General features: G+C 40.9%; 1 protein-coding gene across 3 annotated transcripts in view; it reads left to right on the forward strand.

Moving 5' to 3' along the window:
- The window catches only part of dntt (deoxynucleotidyltransferase, terminal), an 81,497-nt gene that overhangs the window by 27,243 nt on the left and 30,162 nt on the right, over window positions 1–24,092 (forward strand). For 2 of the 3 annotated variants that reach the window (XM_040139568.1, XM_040139567.1), the window contains exons 5-10: window positions 1,316–1,387; window positions 1,589–1,712; window positions 4,762–4,894; window positions 13,469–13,571; window positions 23,252–23,500; window positions 23,977–24,060. In XM_040139568.1, the coding sequence (XP_039995502.1) occupies window positions 1,316–1,387; window positions 1,589–1,712; window positions 4,762–4,894; window positions 13,469–13,571; window positions 23,252–23,500; window positions 23,977–24,060 (765 nt within the window). The remainder of the gene's footprint in view (window positions 1–1,315; window positions 1,388–1,588; window positions 1,713–4,761; window positions 4,895–13,468; window positions 13,572–23,251; window positions 23,501–23,976; window positions 24,061–24,092) is intronic. The other variant, XM_040139569.1, reaches the window with a different exon arrangement.

Here is a 24,092-nt window from a genome sequence, read left to right on the forward strand (position 1 = left end):
ACTCACTGACACATTAAACCTAACATATTCACAGCGAGTCTCAGAGCAAGTTTCAAAATCTGTCAAATCTCTCAGCACTGAAGCTGATTCCTTCGACAAAATAACATATATTTATCAAAGAGGCCAAATTAGACTGCTTATGAATGACCTCTCTCTGTTGTTGTTGTTCTTACATGATTCAGACGTACGCCCAGTGGTGAGTTTGTTTTTTTTATTTTTTTATTAGGATGTCTGGTTGAACGGATCACGGCTCAAACCAAGAAAATGGCATGACACGAAAAACAAAGTGAAACCAAACAGAGTAAAAACAAAATGCTTGATGTGCCTTTGAACATCGGAGTGACACTCAGTCAGCAGCGACTGAACCGCTCGCTGCTGACTGAACATCCAAAGTGGGCAAAAGATATAAACCTACTGACGTGAAAGTCTGGGAGCACTGAGGCAGAGTTGGGGATGAATAGTCAGTATGTGTTTTCTGTGTGTGTGTGTGTGTGTGTGTGTGTGTGTGTGTGTGTGTGTGTGTGTGTGTGTGTGTGTGTGTGTGTGTGTGTGTATGAGAGAGAGATAGAGAGAGAGAGAGAGAGGGAGAGAGAGAGGTGGGCGTTGTGCATATGAAGAAGTTTGTCTTCCCCGGAGCTGGGAGTGTGTTGAAGCATTATCCTTGCGTTTGAGGTTGGACTTAGCTTGAGGGTTAAAAAGCAGAGGTGGACGGGTGGATGCATCGCTGAGCAGTGAAGGCAGCTTTAAACTGCACTGTACTCACACTCTGGATGTTCACTGGCTCATTGAAACTAGATGTCATCCCTTCATGCACGAGCTCAAAATGCAAATGGATGCTTATTTTAAAACACAAACATGCAGGCTCATTGTCAATACTAACAACTTTTACAAATTCACCATGGAAGATGGTCGATATTAACCGGATACCTGCTGTCCGATTTAACGCCTTCACATAATGAAGACAGTGGAAATGTGACCAGCGAATTACTCGTGCTCCGCTGAGAACAGCAGACAATTAAATGCGGAACAAAGTTGTTGCAGAGCAAACAATAGAAGCTGGGAAAAACCTTACCTTGGGCTTTTTATAAAAGCCATAAAATCGGTATTAATCCCAGGTTTCACAACAATAAAGTCATTATTTCTTGAAAAGAAATGGAAATGAGGACACCTGATTTAAGTGGAAACTGTTTTCAAATGCGCAGCAATTTGGGCCATTTGTTAATTGCTGATGGAACAGAAACCGAGTGGAAAACATGCTGATGCTGACACCGACAGCATTTTCCTTAAAAATATCATCTACTTTTATGTTTTGCAGGAAATCCTTCAATATGGCCGTTCGTTTGAAGTTGAGAAAATGCTCTCGGATGAAAGGTATCAAACACTGAAGGTCAGTAGATGAAAAACAGCTCCCATCGTTCGTTTGCTTTCTCCATTCTGGTGTTTTGAAATTGCTGTGAAAATGATTTACATTTGCTATCTCTGAAGCACACAGAGCTCTTCAAAACTTTGAATGCTAACCCCTTCTGAGAAGAGCCTGTCATTTCAGAGCATGCCTTCTTGATTACATCCTTACCTCGTTTCCTGCCAGCTGTTCACAAGTGTGTTTGGGGTTGGACCTAAGACGGCTGAGAGGTGGTACCGCAGAGGGCTGCGCTCATTCAGCGACATTCTGTCAGAGCCCAGCATTCAACTAAACCAGATGCAACAAACTGGTACATCAACATCTCACCATCTCCACTCCGCCACTCCACAAATTAAAGGCTGAAAAATACAGCTCGAGTTTGCTTCCAAGAAAGACCTTATCGTTAAATTTCTCCAGGGGAGGCCCTGCATATGGTTTGGGGCTTTTCTTTTTTTTTTTTTGTCCTTTTTGGTCCCATCCTTAAGTTAGGCTCTGGCTGTAATGTGTTTTCTCTAAAGTGAGATGAGATGTGACCAGCAGGGAGTTTACAGTGAAAACACAACGCAAAAAGCAGCAGAGGTATTTTTTAATAAAAATCAGTGAACAGTGACTGTGTAGGGGAATGCTTGCTGTGGCATTAGCTCTCATCAATCAGCTGGGCAGAGAGGGCCATGAAAGCAAAAACAACATGCGAGGCTGCTGCTTTCAGTGGGAGAGTTATGATTTGTTTAGCATGTTAGCGGTACTTGTAAAGGAAGATTTGATTCATATTTCAGTGGGAGAACGCCATTCATTACTTTTGTAATATTTTAATTTCATTTAATTACAGATTGAGCTTGGATGAAGGTTTCGAGAGCAGGTGTAAATTATTTGATGCTAAAAAAATTAAAAAGGTAAAAATTGAGGTCCAATTGTTTTTGATCTTTTGCAGTTTGTAATATTTGTAATATTTTGGCAATCATGGTGAAGTAAATGCAATAACTATCCAGAGCGTAGTTTCAGAATAAAGGCCTTTGGCAACCTTAATCAGAAGGGTTTTTCGTGTTGTGAAAATGATAGAGTTATGTGCTGCGCATTGCAGTATCACTTAGTTTATGTGAGGATGGTGTAAGCAAAGAGGTCATCATGTTGACTTGCTTTTGAGATTTTGCGATTTTATTTAGAGAGTTGGATGAGCAAATGTTTTACTTTTTTAATTTTTTTAATGTATGTTTATCATTTTTAACAGCATGGCTCAAGGGATGGCAATGTCGGTCATTCGGTCAGTTGACCACTATGGTCCAGACTGAAATATCTGAACAACTATTGTATGTAACAACTTTTCCTGTAGCGCCATTAGTAGGTCAAAGTTTTTACTCATCCTGGTAAATATCTGAACTTCTAGAGGGTGGATTGGCAGGAAACTTTGTACAGACATTCATGATCCCCAGAGGATGCATTCTGCTATCTGTGGTGACCTCCCAACCTTTCCTCTAGCGTACCCAGGGGGTTAACATTTGTGGTTTTCAGTGAAATGTCTCAACAACAATTGCGTGGATTGCCATGAAATTTGGTAAACACCTACAGTAGCCTACATGTCCCCCTCAGGATGAATTTTAATAGTTTGGAGATCCCTTAACTTTTCATCTAACACCATCAATAGGTCAGAATATAAATTTGTCCAATAATTAATAAATAAAATAATTGCTTATTACCAAATACCAGAAAAACTAATGACATTCCTATCAGCCTCAGCTGTACAGCTGTGCTGAGTGCTATTTAGCAATAGTTAGCATTTAGCTCAACGCACTGCTGTGCTGAGCAGTATAGCCTCACATAGCTGCAATCATGGCTGTTGACTCTTATTTCCTAACATTTAAGCATATCATAATGGTACTGGTTGTCATTTCTGTGCAATTTAAACATCCATCCATGTTTTCATCATTGTTTACCACTGTTACCATCCATGTTCCACGTTGTACATGCTAACATTTAGTAATTAGTGCAAAGTACAGCTAAGGCTGGTGAGAATGTCATTAATTTTGAAAGTATTTGGCAATAACCAAAGTGTTAGTTACTTATAACAATAACCTGATGATGGCACTAGATGAAAAGTGAGGGGATCACCAAAGTCTGAATGTCTGCACCGAATTGCATCAGTCCAATAGCTTTTGAGACATTTCACTCTGAACCACAAACTTCAATTTGCTAGTGGCGCAGGAGGAAAAGTCAGGGGATCACCAGAGTCATTAGGCTTCATCTTCTGGAAACCATGAATGTCTGTACAAAATGTAATAGTAATTCATGAGATGGGTGTTGAGATATTTTAGCCTGGAGCAGATTGGTGGACAGGCCGTCAGACCGATGCAATCCCTGGAGCCATGCCACTAGCATGACTAATGATAAACAAATAATGAATTGGCTCAAAAAAAATGGATGGAAACTGAAGGAAGTGCTGAAGAAAAAGTTATAGGGTAGAGCATATTTGCAGGGATTATTCTCTGAGGTGATGCAACGTTCAAATCTGAAAGGAACAGCTGAGTGAGCAAAAATACAGCAATGCAGGAGCAGCGAGATATGCAGATAAAATCAGCTTCAATTGTTGTCAGTGATAGAAATCCCACAGAGCATTTAACATACGTGGTGAAATGTCTCAAACGGAAATACTGATATGCAGCTTTTCATTTGTCTGCATAATTTCTCTGCTTCTTCTGCTGCTCAGGATGTTACTGGATGCGTATACTGTACAGTAGCACTGCAAGAGGTGGCAATTCAAAACGATATACTACACTGCTCGCAGGTTCCCATTCAGTTTGAAACTCCATCCGATAATGTATTATGCTGACAGACATCTTCATCAAACTGGTCATAATCCATCATTCAGAACACTGCGGTCTCCGCTTCATGCAGAGAAATAATGCAAGTTTTTGACATGGAAAATGTGCTTGAACCCGGATCGCACCACTGTACTCTGTAAATCTTAAAAGAGCAGAAACACAACATGTATTTTACTGCAGTACAGAAAAATATTATTACAGATTTTGTAATTCATTGGTGGTGCAGCTCCGTGTGTTCTAAGGGAAAGACTAGGGAATCCAGGTTTTTTTATTTAGCACAGAAAAAATTTGAAAATACAAAGTGAGATGCATAAAATCAACAAGATACCCATCAATCCATCAATCATAATTTAGTTCAGTCTGTACAGTGGCTGTAATTCTCTTGTGCCTGTAGCAGGCGTGCACTGGTAGCCGCTTCTCTCAGCCGGCACGTCACATTTTACCTTACTTTTAATTCACCCTGACTCTCCCCTTCCCCAGAGCAAATGGCTATGATTGATGGCTGACTGCCAGACTAATAACAACGTGGTCTTTTCCCTGCAGGTTTTCTGCATTATGAAGACATCTCCAGGGCTGTCAGTAAAGCAGAGGCCCGAGCCCTGGGGAACATTATTGACGAAGCTGTCCATACGATCACATCGGACGCCATACTAGCACTGACAGGTGGCTTTCGCAGGTACAAGACTTGTCTCATCCTTTCAGTGTTGATATGATGGTTGAAACAGAACAGCACTTCCTTTTCCACTATTGTTAAGCTCATATTGTTATGCACAGGGAAATGCAAAGATATTACAAAAGTCTCAGGAGGTCTGCTTGAATCCCATGTGGCTATCCCTTACAAGTCACAATGTGTGTGTGTGTGTGCGGGTAGATGCACACTGTCGGTGCCTAAATGCATCCTCCTCTAGTTAATAATTAGTAGATAAAATGGATTAATAATAGACCACTGCAGGTTATCACAATCTCTTTGTTCTCAATCATAAAAGATAGAAACTTGACTGCGCAGGTCATTCATGTTTTGCATTTACATGAAGATGCAAAAATGCGTTACATTGTCAATCTCAGCGCATGGTGAGCACTCTTGTAAAGCTACCTACTGAGTGTGGCTATTTGTTCACAGCCGGCGCCTCCCTCTGTCACCACCTCTTTGTGCTGCTTTTTTTTTTTTTTTTTTTTATATGTATGGTGCTTTGTGCCTGAGTAAGTGTGGAGCACTCTGCTCTGTGGTGTTGTAAAAATCCCGCCGTAACGGGTGGCGTGTGTGGTAAATAATTCAAAAGCAGTCTGGCAGTAAGGACAGGCGCTTGCCTCTCAGCAGGGGTGACAGAGCTGCCACAGCTTAGCTGGTGGTCTTTAATAGTGCCTGGGCTACAAGCTTTACATGTTGCTGGGGAGAGATCTGTTTTCTTCTATAAACCTTATGAAAGTTCCACTTTTCTGTTTTTGTTGTATTCTAACATATTCAAGTTTTCCCAACAAAGACTGATTTTTAAAGTAACTTTTGTGAAATAACATGCATTGCGGCCACATGAGATAATGTGAAATGCTAAACAACAATTTAGCAAAAGCTAAAATTCTAAGCTATTGTAACAGTTACTCAAATGGAGAAGTTTCATATGCTTTGCCCTAATTCCATACTCATTTTAGAATGGAATAGCAGTGTACTAACACTAGACACTAAAATGCATAGTACTGTATATTGTTTTTGCAGTTAGTTTTTGCAGTTGGGCACGGATCAGAACGAGCGACTCGAGTGGTTAAGGCCTGAAAGTTTAGCGTTAATTTGATCCCAAGTGGAAGTACTCTTAGACCACAAACCAATCCAGCTAAACACCACTGATAGTTCCGGCAGACAAAGGATGAGTGTCGACAAAGATGTCCCCCAGATTACAAATGTATTAAATACTCTTAGAACTACAACAACATAGGTTTTTACAAAGGCAAACTGAAACAAACAACAGTTTATTATTTTAACAAGACCTGAAAATGGAGCAAGCAATAAGAAACCTTAAGTAAATAAAAAGGGTGATGTTAACTGTACTGGAAGCTGCTAGTGGGAGAGGGGATGGTTACAGGAGGGAGCGAGCAGCCCCACCACACATCAGCAAATCTGAAAGAGGGACTGAAACAAAATAAACACAGGGAAATATCAGAGCACTGAGCAGGTACATAATGCCAGCATACAGAGATAATCCCGCCCACAAACCAAAACCTCCACGCTGTTTCTTGGGGGAAAGGGTTGGTGAGGCCTAACTGTAGGCAGCGGGCCCAAATGGCCAGTGCCAATATCAAGGTTCTGTCTCATGGATAAGTATGCAGCGGGTTCCACACACTGGAACAATGGCTGGCTTGGAAACACGGCCTAAAAGATTGGTGTGAGGGTAGGGTAAAACACTGAGCAGATTAGACTAGGTCAAAACCTAGCATGTGGCTGTACCGCCCTATATGTGTTCGCTTCTCTCCTACTGTCTGTGCTCACATATTCAGTAATCTAATACAGCCAATTCCCAATGAAGCTGTTCTCATTTACATGTTTTACTGTTTCTGTTGTCACACAACGGAACAAGTATGAAATAGTGACTGAAACTCGGCCCATTAAAACCACATGTTAACCAGCAGTCACTTACAAGCCTTTTCCCAGCTGCTGCTCTGCACTGCTAGAAATCCTGATTTTATAACCACAGCGTCGTCTGACTAAATCACCACACACATAAGTTAAAGTCAACGGCTGTGTGTCCAGGCTGCCCTGAAGAAGTTGTGCAGCTCAGACGGTGTATTCTGACCTCTCCTATTTTAAACGCAATGATGGCTGAAACCATGTTCGGCGGCAGAAACTTAAAAGTAGCCCCTTTAAAAATCAGACAGTCTACATTTGTACACCAATCCTCAAACTCTGAACAAAATCAGTGGATTCCAGACATTAGGGGTTACCAGTGGGTAACAATAGCAAGCCAGATAAGAACATAAAAAATTAATCAGACAATTGTGGAGTTTCCAGGAGTTACATTTCTCCTTTTTGGTAGAAGCAATCTACCTTTACTCACCTGGTCATACCAGACCAAGTAAAGCTATAGTAGTAAAACCCCTGAGTTCATTGAATTGAGCTTTACTGCTTATGAATTCAACTTTTCAATTGTAAGAGGAAGATTGTGTTATTTTTCTTCTCAACAGTTACATAGTCTTTCTTTAATGTCTGGATCGTGGAGTATATTTAATTAGTCTTGTGGTTATACGTAGGTCCAAAATTTTACCAAGTAAAGATGGTATCAAACAGCACAAGAAAAAAAATCCAATATCAGTAATCTTCAAAAGGATAAATGACAGCTGGAATGATATCTTATTATGTAAATAACCACTCCTCAGGGGAAAATGCTGTAAAAGAGATGAGGAGAGAGATTAGAGCATCATGGATAGTTAACATCAAGAATGAAGGGGAGGAACAGCGCAAGATTTATGGGCCGGGAGTCTGCTGCAAAGCGTGAAGGGCCTGTGAGAGAGCTTTTATGGCAAACTCAGGGAGACAAAGCACACATTTACTTCGTCTCATATTTGGTGCAGGCATGGGGAGTATTACGTGAGACCTAATTGGAATCATGCGGAGCTATAATTGAAGAATGATGACTTGTACATTATCAGTCAGTAAGTAAGTAATTTACCTTTATCTCGCTGAAAAGCTGATTCTCCAGACATGGTTTAAACACAGCAGGGGGCATTATGAGAGCCATTCCACAAAAATAGTGCATATGCTCTCTTAGATGCCAGCAGCACAACTAATAACCCACTAATTCTCTTCAGTGTGACATATTTGAAAATGTTCCTTTCTGAAGTCCTGTCAAAGCTCGATTTAATTACCTGTAATTGTCAGCGTTATGAGAATATCTTATTAGCGTCATCATATCAGCCAATAGCCCTTCAATTCACATATACTATATACCTCTTTAAATAGATGTACTCGGCTCTGTCAAATCTTTCATCTCTGGGTAACATACACAAAGAAATAACTCCCGAAAGTTTCATGAAATAAGTGCCATGCTCCAGTAAACTCAAGCTGTCATCCACTTCAGAGGGAAACAACATGGCGAGGATTTGTTGATGCCACTGACATTAGCCTTATTGAAAGGACAGCTGTGGAAGGCGGGTGACAAGTCTTAAAGCGGTTTTGTTGGGGGGAGGACTAAAAATAGATTAGGCTTGAAAATACAGCTTCTATCAGCGCTGTGTGTGAGAGGCTCATGCGGTGTCAGCGGAGCACTGTATTTATTTCAGTGTGAAGCCGGCAAGTCCCCGTTGTGGATCTTATTTAACATCAGATTGTCTGGAATATGACTCAAAGTGACACTGATGAGGTGATGGTGTCTGCTTTCAAATCCTCAAACAAGGGCTGACTTCTGCTGCATTGTTTCCCTTGAACAGCAACTGAGATAAATAATCCTCGTCAGTTTAGTTCAGGGTGTCATGATTTTTTAAACTAACTCTATTATCAGCTTGCAGGGGAAAAAGCAAAACAAGCTGACTGGTAATGAAGGATAGTCCATGTACACTTCGCACTTACCGCATTGTCCTCTTTTCATGTTATATCTTCCTGATTATCACTTTGTTTTTCTGTGCATTTCACCCTCTATCTGCCTTTGATAGCAAGGCAGATAGAGGGTGAAATACATCGCTACAAACGCAGCTTTCTCTTTTTCCCATCCAGCCACTTCTAACTGCTGCTGAACTCTGTCCTTCCTGCAGATGAATGAGTTCTGTAAAATTTCCAGTCGCAGCAACACTTCTCACATCTGTATTATTCATACATGTTTCACTGTCGTCCACACAAATTTGTAAATAACCATGTATATTTTATGGGCTTTGTGCAGAAACTTTTAATAATTTAACATTTTCTCTCACGGAATAAAAGTGAAGACTGGATAAATTCAAACCTGGAGTTTATAGATGTACCGCTCTGCTCTGTGCTGCACTTAAATTCAAGAAACACTGCCAGTGTTTCTGTGGACAGTCTGTCAAAGCTAATATTTTCAGCCAAATCTTCCTAGCCATATCACCCGCTGACCAGGAGTGGATGCCTAATGCTAAATAAAAACATTATTCTGAAGGTGCCCCATTAGAGGCAGAGAAGAAGGAGAAGAAGAAAAACACCATCTTCGCTGGAGAGAATGCGCCTGACATGGCGTCGTCTACTTTCCGCTGACTGGGGTTGAATTAGAGGAGGTATCTGCACAGATCCGACACATACTAATGCTCTGGTGCAATCAGTAAGGAGCAAAAAAAGTGTAATGCCACGGCAGTCTTCACCTCAAACAACCACCAATTCCCATGTTAGCCCATCATGCGCAACCATGCTTGGATAAAATCAGGTTGTTTTTAATTCTGTTTGGAGGTAACTGCATTTATGCTGAGGATCAGTCTCTCTCCCGCTATGGTTTTTTGCTATCCCTGGCACAAATTTATGCAGTGCACTCGTGAGAGTTTTGCCAGCACAGCAGAGGCTATCAGTGAGATTCACTCAACAACTTGAATGCACTGTAGAAGCTGGAGGTTTTTTAGAACTTCAGCTTTGCCAGTTAAGAGTGTTGGAGGAAAGCTGCTCATTCAGCAGATGGAAATCTGGGATACATTCTCAAAGAGCTGTGTCTTACCGGTCAACTCATTAAAGAAGTGTAAACTCTTCACATAAAGGTCGACATAAATACCATTGACTATTAACACAAGTGTAAAAGTGAGTATTCCCACATCTTGTATTATTTTGGAAAGAGAATAAATTATATACAGTCACACTGCAAATTGACTGTGACTAAAGCAGCATCTGCTGAGTGAACCTGTATCCCAGGCACTCGGTCCGTTAATGCCACAGGGGTACATGCTCTCTGCCACTAACACTAACCATTAACATTATCATGCCTTGTGGAGCTCTAATGGCTGTTTTTTGAATATTTCCTTGCTCCCTGAATTAGCCACAGTGACCTTTGAAGCTTTCCCACAAGCCATCCAAGCGTCTCTCCATTCTTTTAATGTTCCTCTCTGTCACTGCCATCACTCATTTGTTAGAGGCGGCAAGGAGAGATCAAACACGGAGCCACGCAGCTGTCGAGCCTTCTTTGGGGCCACATCATCCCCAACATTTGTTGTCATTTCGCTTTGTTGTTAGCTGTGACAAAAGCGCTTATGTCTGTACGATTTTGCCTATGGTTTATCAAATGGTTTGTGAATGTCTGCATGCGTGTGTGAGTGGGTGTGGGTAATGATCAACTTGAAATGTTGCCTGGCCTTTTGGCAGGTAGCGTCGGCATAGGCCAGGCCTGGCAGGGGGAAGCTTCTGATATTTGAAGGGCAACTTCAGCCCTGGTTGTTTGTGTCTTTGTGCTAGCATTGCTCTCACTTCCAGGACTGAGGAAATACCTGCCATATGCGGCTGTGTTATTGGGTTATTATAATCACGAACCAATAATCAGGAACCCACTGTTACTTTTCAACATTCCATCTGACTGCTGTTTGATTTAACCTGGAGCCTGTCTTAGCATGCACTAATTGAAAGGCAGGAGAACACCTTCAACAGGTAGCCAGTGTGTCACAGGGCTTACACACACAGACATATTCACTGTCATATTTACACTTTGGAGTGGTTTCCTATTTCCCTGAGTTGCATGTGCTTGTCCCCCACATGTGTTTGTTTTTTTAAGCCATAATTTTCTTGACGACTTGCTCAAATGCCAAGGAGCACACCAAACTACAAATAAAGCCAGTCAATCCCCATAACTGGTAGGTACATGTTTTTGAGTGTTGAGTGGTTCTTCAATCACTTGAATTACTGAGACCTCATAGGAAACTCAAACTACTGAAGTCTTTACTATATTTTCGTGAACCTGGGTGTAAGCTGAAATGCACACACGAGCTCACTGTGCAGCCAGCTGTGTGTGTGGGTGTGGCCAACAAGCTTTTGTAATTGTGTTGACTGGAGGTGCATGTGCAATCCTGGCAATGCGTGGACCAATCTGGGGAACTGCAAAGGGGGGTTCCTACTTGGGGTACATTTTGGAAAATGAACGCCCTCTCCTCTTGCCAAACACAGTAAAACTGGTGTCCGCAGCACCTCCTCCTCACACAAAGACAGGAATGCGCTCTTCACAACTACTACTTATTGCAATAGACACTGTCCTTCAAGCTGTCACACCAAACTCTGCACCTGACTCTGTTCAGTGGACTGGACTTATGCGGCGGTATTCAGAGACTTGAGGGCTGCTCTCACTTCTGCGCCAGCCTATGGCTTGCCAGGCTATAAGTTTTCACCTTTATGTACACAATTAGGTTGGCTTCACCCCAGGGATTTTGGTTCAGAAACATGGCTGTCATTAGCACCCTGTGGCTTTCTATCCTTCTAAGCTGCCTCCTGTAGTGCAGGAGATGCCAGCTTGTTTGCAAGCTGTTGCTGCCACAGGTGTCTTAGCTGAAAAGTAAGTCCCCATTGTGATGGGCTCCACATGTAAGGCTTTGTTCATTATGTTGTTGTGCATATTCTAAACCATTCTGACCAGCTCTAATATTTCTATTCATAGGGTTCCACCTTAAACCCATCGACACTGGTTCCATTGGTTGAATCAGGTGATAGCTAGTTACACATGACTGTCAAACATTGGTTGGTACAATTTCACCACTTAGGCCTGATTTGTTGCAAACTCACAGTATCTTTCAGGTGATGCTGTAACAACTGAAACAGGTGATTTTTGGCTTGTACAGCCAGACATGTGCCTGTATTTTGGCTGAGGGTCTGCCACCATTTATGCTGATTCAGGATATGCATGTATGCCCGACATTGGTACGCTGTGGAAACACAGCAAGGTTCATGACATCATCAGCTGGATTTATATACCTGATGATGTCATGACCAGATGATGTCATGAACTCCTAAGGTACCACGTTACTAGATACTGCTGCTAAACAAGCCCCGCTTACCCCATCCTCTATGGTACTACAATGTTCGTCTTTACAACCTCGCGTTCTTTTGACAGTTGTCTCACTTGATAATGTCGTAGGTGCCCAATTCCACGCTCATGGTTGTGAAATGGACGTGTTTTGTGGAAAAACAAAGGTTTTACCTAATCTGAGTCAGGCTTGTGGCCCCGCCCTTAAGGTAGGGCAGTTTACCCTAAATCTGTTTTCCATGTGTTGGCTCAAGTTGCATACAAACCCACACATGTAGGAAAATGGGGAATGAATCCAAACCCAATGGCTCGCTCCAGGTATAATTGCCTGGTATAACAATATTATCAATTATAAGAAGCAGTTAAAGGCGTTAAGCCTGTCATTGGTTCTTTTCTTGAACAGGTTGTTTCAGCTCCAGCGTCAAGTCCCTTTTACATGTCAGGCACTTTTTAACAACAAGGCAACTTAAAGTGCTTTCCATAAAACACAAAAGTTATTGAGAAAAGAAAAACATGACATTATAAAAGAGAAATTTAAACAGGATTTAAAAGGAGAGAAAAAAATTAAGAATTAAATTAGGCTAAAATAGAGTAAAACAGATAAAAGGAAAAGAAAAATTACAGTGCAGTGACCGTGCAGTTCGAGATATGACTAAATTACATTAATAAGTCTAACTTAATAAAACGCAGAGGCAAATAGAAAAGTCTTGAGCTCTAGTGCACCTATTTTACCAATCCTGCCGACAATGAAAGGTCGATGAATAAAAAAAACACAATCTCTGATCAGTCTCCATTGACTTAAATTAATGACTTGATTTTGTAATTATTCATATATATTTCAAAGAATTCTACCACACTTACTGTAACAAAACAAATTCTAACCCTGAAATTATAAACCTGCTTTAACCAAGTCATATTTCTACTCCACTGTGTGTGAAATGGTTAATGAAATAATAATAATCACTTGAAAATCACTTACAGTGGTGAAACACCCATTGCCTGCAGTCTAGAAAATGCACTGTGTAGGCCCAGTCAGGCTCCATATGGGTCCGCTTTATGACACTGATCCAAGTAGAAAATGATGACTCTCGTAAAAGTTAAGCTCTGACAGCTGAGGCAACAAAAAGGCAGCATTTACACTTAACAACTTAGGAGAAATTACTTGTTTAAATAATGAAAAAAGTCAGTTTCATTAGAGTGGCCTGTGCTTTTATTAGCTCCGTCTGCTGCCATCCCGCTTCATCTGTTAAGGACTGTGACTAAAAGATATTTCTTTTCATTTTTTCCTGGACACAGTGACCGTGTAACGGTGCTATGTTTTTCATCTCCAGGGGGAAGGAGTTTGGTCATGATGTAGACTTTATCGTGACCACACCAGAGCTGGGCAGGGAGAAGAGTCTATTACCGGACATTATTGATGAACTGAAAGAGCAAGTAAGTATGTTCTTTGGTTTTTTTTTTTGCACTTAAGAGAAGTAATGAGGATATTGAACTATCTTTTGTGAATCAAGTTTAGTGTTTTCCCTACAACTTATAGCATTCCGGTGCAGTATTGGTTTAAATCCAAATCACTGCATTTAAATATATGTTGGAAAAACAACTTGTGGAAGAAGAAATAGAAATAGAATAAACAGGGCACTGCAGAATACCTTCTCGAAACCCCCTCAAATGCATGACTGTTTCATTACAATAAGTAGAAGTTGTTTGAGCGCTGCTTTGCATTTGAAGTTGAAATACTGAAACTGGTTCAGAGTTTCAGAAACCCAAAACTTTGGGGTCCATCTGACCATTTGTTTTTTCATATCATCTCCTATGAGTCCCTTGTTGGGTAAACCTACACTACCTAGTACACAATACAGTTCCTCTTTTAATAAGTAACTTAATGCTAGATCCACTTTTTTGTTTTGTTTTTTAAATATACAGTACATTACACTATTGATCATGAAGCTATAATTGAGTTTTAATTTGCTCTTTAAAGAAGTGAAGAAGATATGTACAGAATCCAGGATTTGGACACAATAACATGAACATCAGTGTAAAACATAATAACCACAAACTCCAGCCTCTAGAATTACCATAGAGTTGAATTGATACCTCTTGACATGGTCTCGATACTGTAAGGTAGTATTTATTGCAGGGCTAAGATATTTGATTGCATTACATTGCACAGGAGTAAACCTGCGAATCAGTTTGCATTCATCTATAAATGACTATTAGTGATTCTTCCTGTATCTAATGTCCACAGTGCTTTATGCTGTATGTGAAAAGCTTCTCCTCCAGTTCATCAGATCTCTGCAGCTGTCTGCAGGCAACAGGACACATGTTGATAAATTTGCACTACCAGAGTGCAGTGCCAATATGCACAGCCGTCCACCTCTACACACATCAGACTGGTCGGTCATAACTTGTTATTGTGCTGCTGATGCAGGAGACGTCGGATTACAGCAGCTCAGCATTCCTCTTAGTGGTTTCCTCCTTTCCACTTATTTTTTTTCAAACCAAAAGTGGCGTTTCATGTTTTATTCTAGAGCTGCATAGAACTGTAAATGCTGTTCTGTCACATTTTACAATATGACGTGACCATTTATGATATGAGATACAGTAGAGTTAAAACTGAAATAGCAGCTTCCTCAGCATTTTTCAAAAATGATTTATTTCTATCATCATTGTACATGCCGCGAAGTGATTGGCACAGCTGTTTAAGGGCGATGAGACCAGCGATGAGGGTGTGTTTATGTATCACCAAGCCAGTCTTTTTGCACTTTTCACTGCTGCACCCATGAGTTTGATTTGTGTCTTTGCAGGTACATTAAACCAAAACCAGTTTTGAACTACTCCTGAAAACACTTATCGAAGCTTAACTGGACACTTTCGCATCCATGCTATACTATCTCTTTTTTTTTTTTACTTTATGAATAAAAGAGAAAAAATGGAAAAAGTTGTTGTCATACCATCCTGGTGATCACTGTATATTATGTGATTTGGAATTGATATACGATAAGAACCTCATAAATCTGAAAGTCAATCTTCCATTCATTGTCAGTGTAGGATACTGGAGGGTTTTCTAGATAAATATATGAAGGATTTACAATACTTCTTGCCCTAAGGACATACTGTATAACTGACTGCAGCGCACACTGTATGTTTCGCTAATAAGGCATTAAATGGAGTTTGTTACTTTTCCATCATTCAGAATTGTGCCCTGGGACACTTACAGCAGCCTTTTCATAAAACTTAGACAGAAAAGCTGGTCTGGGTTCTAGTGATTTAGCCGCCTGCAATGGAAAGAGATTGGGAAAAGGCGAGTGAATCAGGTGAAACAGAAATACTACAATTTAGCAGGTTACTTAAAGAAATTTTGGCAGGGCTGTCAAGGACCATGGGCAGCACTGGAGACCCCTTAATGGAAAATGGATCCTTTAATGGAAAATGGGCAAAAAAGAGAGGTGGGTGAAAGGGGAGAAAAGGGAGAGGATGAATGTGGAAGAGAGACAGATAGCGACTGATTGATGCAGAAAGAAAGCAGGTAGACAGTGAGAACTGTGAGGAAATGTGTGAGCGGAAGATAAAACACAGAAACAGACAGTGTTAATGGCTGGCTATGTTTACATACTTACATACACTTGATGGTTTAATTATTGCCTGTACTCAAATGATGACAATTATTTGCTGCTAATATCACAGTAATGTGACAAATATTCGTGTGCTACAGAAGTTTCCAATTAAAACCCAGCGCATGTAGACACACTTATCTAATTACATTAAACTGAGGTCTTAATCACAACTGTGCAAACAGATGTCCAGTGTGTTTGTATTTACACATACATGGAAGCATGGGAATTTCAATAACAGTACCTTTTGCATTTAAATGACAGTGAAAATCAGAGTTAGTGTAAAAATGTTTGTTGTGTGATTGCATAGATTCAGCCCCTGAGAGGAGGAAATTGCAAGTTCTCCAAGTTCAGTTAGACAACTGGCAAACATATATCAGAAGTAAAGTAGTAACATTTTGTCAAGAAAATTGCAAGAAATGCTGGAAAAAAAAATCCTGAAAAGAAAGTTATTTTGGAAGAGACCTAGTTGATTTTGCTAACTCAGACTGCTGAAATTCAACTTTACAATGCATTTTCATAAGGATAAGTACTGTGGATTTTGTCCCTGGTAGTGTTGTTACACTATCAAAGACTATGTTAGGCCAGTATGAAGAGGAGGAATGTTTACATGTACAACAATCAGTCATTTTAATTTCCATCTGGCATGCAAGTATTGCGTTAAGATAAACCTAAAAAAATCCAACCAAAACAATTGCTACAGCCTGCAAGGCAAGACTGACATGATAAATGGAAAGTTGACAGTAGGCAAACAAAGTTTTCGTAGCCTTGCTAGCTTGTCTAACAAGGTAAATAGGCGAAAACACATAACAAACTCTCCTTGAAAAATTGGTAAAAGACAGCAAAGGCAACAAGGGGTAAAGCTTGTTAACCAACCTGCTGCATTTCTTTATTATTTCACCCCTATGTAGCTGCGACAAGGCTCTAACTTATAAATGTGAAATACGTCATGGTGCTGTTCATATTATATTAAGGCAACCAAAATGTATAGAATCTAACGGTCCCCTCAGTGTAAGTTACATTTCAGTTTCTGTTTCACAGTTTTATTATCACATAATTCTGCCTCAAATTCTATAATGTGGGAGTCTGACGACAAGCAGAAGACTTCCACTAGCTCTGCTCAGAATGTCTGAAGAGCAAAATCAGATATTGCTGTGATGATAAAGTTAATTAAAACTTTTTTCAGTAATTAATTCCTAATAAAATGCATCCGTTGTAACATTTTATTAAAGTAAACACTCATAAAGCATCGTCAAACCTACACCCAATGTGGTCCGTAAGATAATATTGTGATGTTTGGTTGCACAGCCTTGTGGCTCTTAGTAGTCTCCTGTGATTCTGGGCGGTGGGTCTGGGATTATATCTACTTGTTTGCACAAATAAAATACCTTATATCATGCAGACAGTTCAGTTTCCGCTGAACATAATGACACAGCATGTTACAGCAAAACTGGATCTCCAAAGCCAAATGAAAATACATAATGGACAATATCAATTACAGAAAATGTACAGTACATGACATTTTGTGAAAAAACACCAGGTAAGATGTGGAAGGACTTTTCTTTGTCAGATAAATGTGTTGTTGGAGGGGGCCATGAGAGGAGACGGATGTTTGATGAAGACGAGGACCCTGCTGTCTAGTCTAGCTGCTGGCTGCTTTTTGTCATCACTGGTTTTAAAAATAAACCCTTCCATCCTCCGCACCTCCTCCAGCTCCACCTCCACATGCCTCCACTCCTTCAGAGGTCCATCCCGATGATTATTACCATCTACTTACTGTATGTTACCGTGGGAGGCTCTCACCTTTTGCAGCCACTTAGATTCACTATAGGTTGAGGGAACGAGGTGAGGGTGTGAAAGTATGTGTGAATGTGAAGGAGGGAGAATGGATGTGAGACAGTGAATTAGGCGGGTAGGGCAGTTGTTAAAAAAGGCTTTAGGAGTCTAAGAAGGGACAGCGTGATAAGACCAGAAGCTTTCTTCTCAGCAGGCTGGATGGAATAGGGACAGAGAGGGGACTGGTCTGCAGGGATGAGGACACAAGAGACAATGATTAAGTGGAGGTAGCAGAGGTTGACTCTAAGTCGTGTAACCTTGTCATCTGCAATCAAGCCCCTGGGGAACCACGTGTCTTCACTCAGGCCTGATATCATGCCCCCCCTCCCAACACAAACACACACACACACACACACACACACACACACACACACACACACACACACACACACACACACCCGCGCGTGCACTCAAACACACACCCATTCAGCACCCCTCTTCAGCCTGCAGGGAGTTAAAAATACATCTATCTAGAAACGTCCTTGTAAAAACGGGTTCATCATCCCCCCCCCCGCCCTCCTGCTGATATACTGAAAGCATAACTTGGGGGCAGAGGCAAGGTCAGTCACCAGCTTCTGTGGCAGACAGATGAGATTCAGCTTGGCCCTGGTAATAGCAACGCAGAGACTGAGAGGGCCATGTTTCATCCTCCATCCATCTGTCATCTCTGTCTCTAAATACTATATTAGTGCTGCTTTCTGAAGGCTGAGCTGTTTATGCACTGCTGCCATTATAATGCCATTCAGCTCAGGCTTTATTGTTCTGCATTTGATCTGAGTCAATTTGGTTAGGGATCAGAGAGTTTTCCCTTTGGTTGAATAAGGGATTCAGACAGAGCGGCCCATACAGCTGAGGTTATTTTGCAGTCACACAGAGTTAGTCACTTTGAGATCTAAATAAAATCTGAGCAGTAACAGCTACTTTGACTGACATTGAGAGGACATCCAAACAGACAGACACACAAACTGCTGCATTTTAATTTCAGCAATCAGTCTCTTTCATTCTGGCGAAGCTGCAAATCTGAGTCAGAGTTCAGATGGTCCTGGCTAACACACGCTAATCTGCGACTTGAAGGCAGGTTTTGAAGTCTCTTTCTGTTAGTCAGAGGGAATGTGAGATGAGATCAGAGCGCCGCGCGCTCGTCCTCTGGATGCAGGTGGCTGTGATGGCCACGGCCACCACTCTTCACATTCTCTCAATAAAAAAACCCAAGTAAGTAATCAAAGCTCAGCTTTTAGATCACAGTTTCAAAAGTCGTGTTCACACTTGACTCTTTTTTTTTTCAGTGCTCCTAGGCGAAGCTTTGGGGGAAAGATTATCTTCCCGCTGTCCTCCTCTGTAATTCCCTCTGTAAACAGTTCTGGTGGAATAAGCTTACTCTCTCAGATGCTCGCTGACATTACCTGCTGTGTGGGAGATGATTACAGAGTGCTATTGGGCTAAACAGCCCCTGGCAGTGCTCAGATGGGGAACTCATGACATCCTGTTTTTATGGTGGATTTGTGAGTGTATGTGTGTTAGACAGAACGAGACTGAGAGAGAGCAGTGTGACTGTACTGTATGTGCGTAGGCAGGAGGGCCGAAAACCTCATCGAACGAAGGGCATCCATATTCAGGTACTTAATGGTCTGTGCAACTGTCACCATAGCGCATTAATACTTTTCTCTGAAGGCATCAGTAAGATTCAAGGCTGAAAAGATATGCACTGCCAGGAGGGACCAAAATATCTGCTGGAATGCTGGAATAAGTAGTGACCCACATTTGCGGCTTTATGTATGAGATGGGCTGCAGACCTTCTCCCACAACTTGTCTGAAGTGTGGCTCGAGGGGATTTTAATTTCAGATTACTCAGTGTTTAAGTACTTTAATGCTGTCATTCCGGCCTCATTATCTAAGTGGGAGCTGTCACTGCCTTTAGCTAAGCTATTACAGAATGTAAAGGGAACTTTAAGGATCCCTCTCCCTACCTATTATTGGAAGGTGAATGGTTATCTGTAATTGCAGAGGGAGAGCGGTCCAGGGGTGCAGCAGAGGGTGACATCAAGAATTTTTGCCCGCAACTGCACTACAAACCGAGTCCATCCCTGAAGATAATTAGAGGAGGGAAATTGAGGAAGGGGCTGGCGATTTCTTTGAGATCTGCTCCCTCTGTGTGTCACTCAGGGGTTTCAACATCACCACCTTGGATTTCTGACTAACTCCTTTCCTCTCTGCCCTCCTGGAAACGCTGTCCTTGTCTGATAACTTGTGCGGTCCGAAGGTTAGGCAGGACTGTCTACTGGTGGCTACTCAGGCTATGCTGACAAAGTGTTTAATGTTTTGTGATTAACCTAAGTCATCAGCTGGACAGGCAGAGTGGCTGCTCACTGCACTCGCTTCTCCAATTATTGCTCTTTAAGGAGTGTGCGGCAGATTTATGGCCAGTAAGAGGAGAGTGGTATCCCAACAATTACGCTGGGCACTGGAATTAAATTGACAATTTGTAATCTTAATTGCCTTAACACTCCGGCATCCAGGGAGAAGCATAATCAGCCAGGGTGAGGCCTGAAGGAAATCAATTCTCAGACTCTGTCTTTTACCTCTCTCTCCTTCTCTGTCTTTCCCACTATCTACCCATCCACCTGTTTCTTACTTTCTCTTGCAAGCTGAACACTAGGTTCTCCAACTCTCTTGCACTTACTCCATTTCACCTTTCTCTATAGCTTTGTTTCTCGTCAGTGGCCCTCTCTCCTTCAACACATTGACATCTTACTTGACAGAGATTTCTATTATCTAAGGAGTGGAGCCATTTATCAGGGAATGGGCTTTAGCCATCTAACTTGTCTGACTGGAGGCTCATCTGTCTATTGGATCTTACACTCAACCACCCCTTTTGTTCACCACTCGGGGCTCAAATCAGACCGATGACAAGTCTAAGGAGATGTTCACACAGTAGTCCAAGTCCTTTTACTGGCATCCATAGCCCTGTGGTTACCTTTGTTGTTTTGTCATGACAAAAGTCACAGTTTGAGCTTAATTTCCTCTCAAGTTGACTTTGCTCTTAATTTAATCAACGAGCAGATTTCATTCATGTAAGCATTTTACAAGTATCAACATGATTTACTCATCATCTCAAAGATGGCTCTTTTTGATTGCAACATCACTTACATGATCATACGGTGTGAGTTTTAAAACTTATGAAAATACACCATCAATGGCGTGAAGTGTGCTAAAACAGCAGTAATGAGATTTTCCCAAAAGCAGTGACAAGTCTGGCAGAGACAAATTTGAAACAAGACTCAAGAGTCTACATCAGGGGTTCAACTGTGGGCTTGTTTTTTTCAGCATTGTTGGGTGACCAACATAGTTTTACAGGCTTGGTGGAGATGCAGTATTTTTAGTTTTTAGTCATCTATTTCTCCTAGCAATAAAAACGACTCATAAATCTTTTTGCTTTACGATTTTATCTGATGGCAGGTAATTTTACCCATTAGTAAGTAATGTTGTGCAAATGTTCCTACTCTTTTGGCCAAAAACACTAAAAACGCAAATGTTGTAAGGATTTGGCCCATAAGCCACACTTTGCCCACCACCGTCCGTAGAGCGGGGAAGCTATCAGCTCTGTAGGCTGTACTTAGGCACAGTGGTGTTGAAGCTGGATGCTAATATCCGCATGCTAATATGCTCACATGGTAATGTTTGGCAGGTGTAATGTTACCATGTTCACAATGTTAGGTTAGTGTGTTCAACAAAAAGTACATCTGAGGCTGATGGGAATTCCCTTAGTTTTGCATGCATTTGTTCATTACCCAAAGTATTGGACAAATTTACATTTTGACCTGATGGCAGGACTGGAAAAAAGTCAGGGGCTCAACCCAATTACAATTGCAATTTATCCTGAGGAGGATATGAATGTGTGTACCAAATTTCCCATAGTTGTTGTGAAATCTCACTCAAAACCAAAGATGTCACCTCATGGTGGTTAACCTCATGGTTAACCAAAGTCATTAGAATTCATGGTCTGGGGACCATGAATATGTGTACCAAATTTCATGGCACAGTAGTTATTGAAATACTTGAGTCTGGGCTGCCTGAAAGACCACCAATCAATCAATCAAGAAAGTCACGTAACCCATTCACTTAAAACAAAACAAAAAAATCGCAAATGTACTATAAATCGGACCATCCACTAATCCAGTAGACATCATCCTTAGAAATTCCTCTCTTCCCTCCACTTATTTTAAGATGGCAAATATCCAACCCTGTTTACAGAAACATAACCTTGAGTTAACCATTTTTCAACGTCTCAAGGCTTGTATCTAGGTTGCCTTTTATCCCCAAGAAGAAGAAGAAGAACCTGATTTTAAATAAAGCCCTCTTGCTCATGGAAAGCAATAACATTTTGTAAGAACTGCAATCAGGTTTCTTTCAGCACCACCACAGCACTGAAACTGTGAGATTTTGAATGATCTTAGCCACAACATTAAAACTGATCACGGGTTTTAATGTTGTGGCTGATCACTGTATAATGAATCAAGAAAGTTGATTGTATTCTGTGATAGGGCTCTTGCAGTTAGGTACAGAATTTGGCCACAAATGATCCCAAATTTTTTTTTTAGGATTCAAATAAAGGTCTTTTTTTTGAGTGGTTCTCATCCTACTTTTTGTGTACCTAAAAGGCTCAATTCTAGGTCAGACAGGGGGATCAATATATATAGCAATATTGTCATATAATATATGTAGGCAAGACTTTGAAGGAATTTAATAAAAGGCATTAAGTGTAATTTGTCATAATAAGCATATGAATTCTTGATTTATCAAAGGTTAGGTTGACCTTTTGACCACCAAAATCTAATCAGTTCAGTCAGTTGAGTCCAAGTGTATGTTTGTGCCAAATTTGTGCCAAATTTGAACAAAAACCCTCAAGGCATTCCTGAGACATTGCGTTCACGAGAATGGGATGGACAGACAAGCTGAAAACATAATGCCTCCGGCCACGGCTGTCGCTGGTGCCTCTGTCAACTCTTTAATTTGAAGAAATTAAATAGTTCCTGCCAGTCAGTGTTAGTCAGTGACAGACATTAAAATACTGTAATGCTAGTAAAACATGACTCAGGTCTGGCAAAATCCTCAGTGCTTTTGACCACATCACTTCAGATGTGGTATCCTTACTGTAGTTTCAGTTTTGGAACTGATGAAGGACTTAATTGGTCAGATTTCAGTCTGATCAACACCTTGTTTACAGATTATACTCCAGCACCTTTAACCTTTTCTGATCCAGTGTGCAGACTGTGATCCTCATATAGGGCTGGCTGCTCTTAAGTCTGGGCTGAAGATGAATGGGTTTTTGCTCGCAGGGTCCCTGGGTGCTTGCTTGAGCTCAACAGAGTGGCTTTACACCTAAAAGTCACTCACCAAGACCCCTGAAAGCTTTTTCATAATTTTACTTGCATGACTTATTCTGAATATTTATATTTATCCTACAAGTTTTCCAAACATTACTGTGTATTAATTGTTTTAGAGGATATCTTGGTGTGTGTCTTCTGTTTCAAGCAGAAAAGCTGATATGTAGTAGAAGCAAGGATTTTATGAAGACAAAGATGTAAATCTATAAACCCTGTAAACATAAATTATTAATTTATACAGATATCCATGCTAAAATGATAACTATTTTTCTCTCTTTACCAGGGCATTTTGCTCTATTGTGACTACCAGGCTTCGACCTTTGATATCGCCAAGCTTCCCGGCTACAGGTTTGAGGCTATGGACCACTTTGCAAAGTGCTTCCTGATCCTGAGACTTGAGGGAAGCAAAGTAGAGGGAGGTCTCAACAGTGCCGAGGAGGACAACAGGAGCTGGAGGGCAGTGCGCGTGGACTTGGTGTCACCACCCATGGATCGTTACGCTTTCGCTCTCCTTGGCTGGACCGGCTCCAGGGTATGAAGGATTATAGAGAATGAATGACAGTGAGGTAGCTGCAGGTGGAATCCACAAGTAGAAAAAAGAATAATGTAGAAGTTACTGTGTTTCATGATTAATAACTCATAGTGTGCCAACAACATGTAATAAAATGTTGCCTGGGTGCAAGAACAACATCAAGGTCAAGGTCTAGGTAGACTTTATTTTGCCAAAAAGTGGTTTAATTTGCAGTATGTTTCTAAGGAGACATGCATTTTACAGAACTAAATCACCTTGAAAGAAAATGAAAGATATTGCAAGTGTATAACATTATAAAAATAAAAATATCTCTTTTTTCTGTATGTCTGATATCCAAAAACCGTCTGACTAATGACATAAAAAGGTAAAAAGTCCTCTAGAAAGACAAAATGCATTCACAATTTCCTTTCAATGCCATAAAAACAGACAAAAAAACAAAAATTTGATTTCGGACTATTGATCCTTGTCTTCCACAGCAGTTTGAGAGAGACCTGAGGAGGTATGCTCGATTAGAACGGCGGATGCTTTTGGACAACCATACCCTGTACGACAAAACCAAGGTACTCAGTGCATCATTAAATACACAACAAGT

This window comes from Xiphias gladius, chromosome 11, assembly GCF_016859285.1.
Source record: "Xiphias gladius isolate SHS-SW01 ecotype Sanya breed wild chromosome 11, ASM1685928v1, whole genome shotgun sequence".
In the NCBI taxonomy this organism is placed as follows: domain Eukaryota; kingdom Metazoa; phylum Chordata; class Actinopteri; order Istiophoriformes; family Xiphiidae; genus Xiphias; species Xiphias gladius.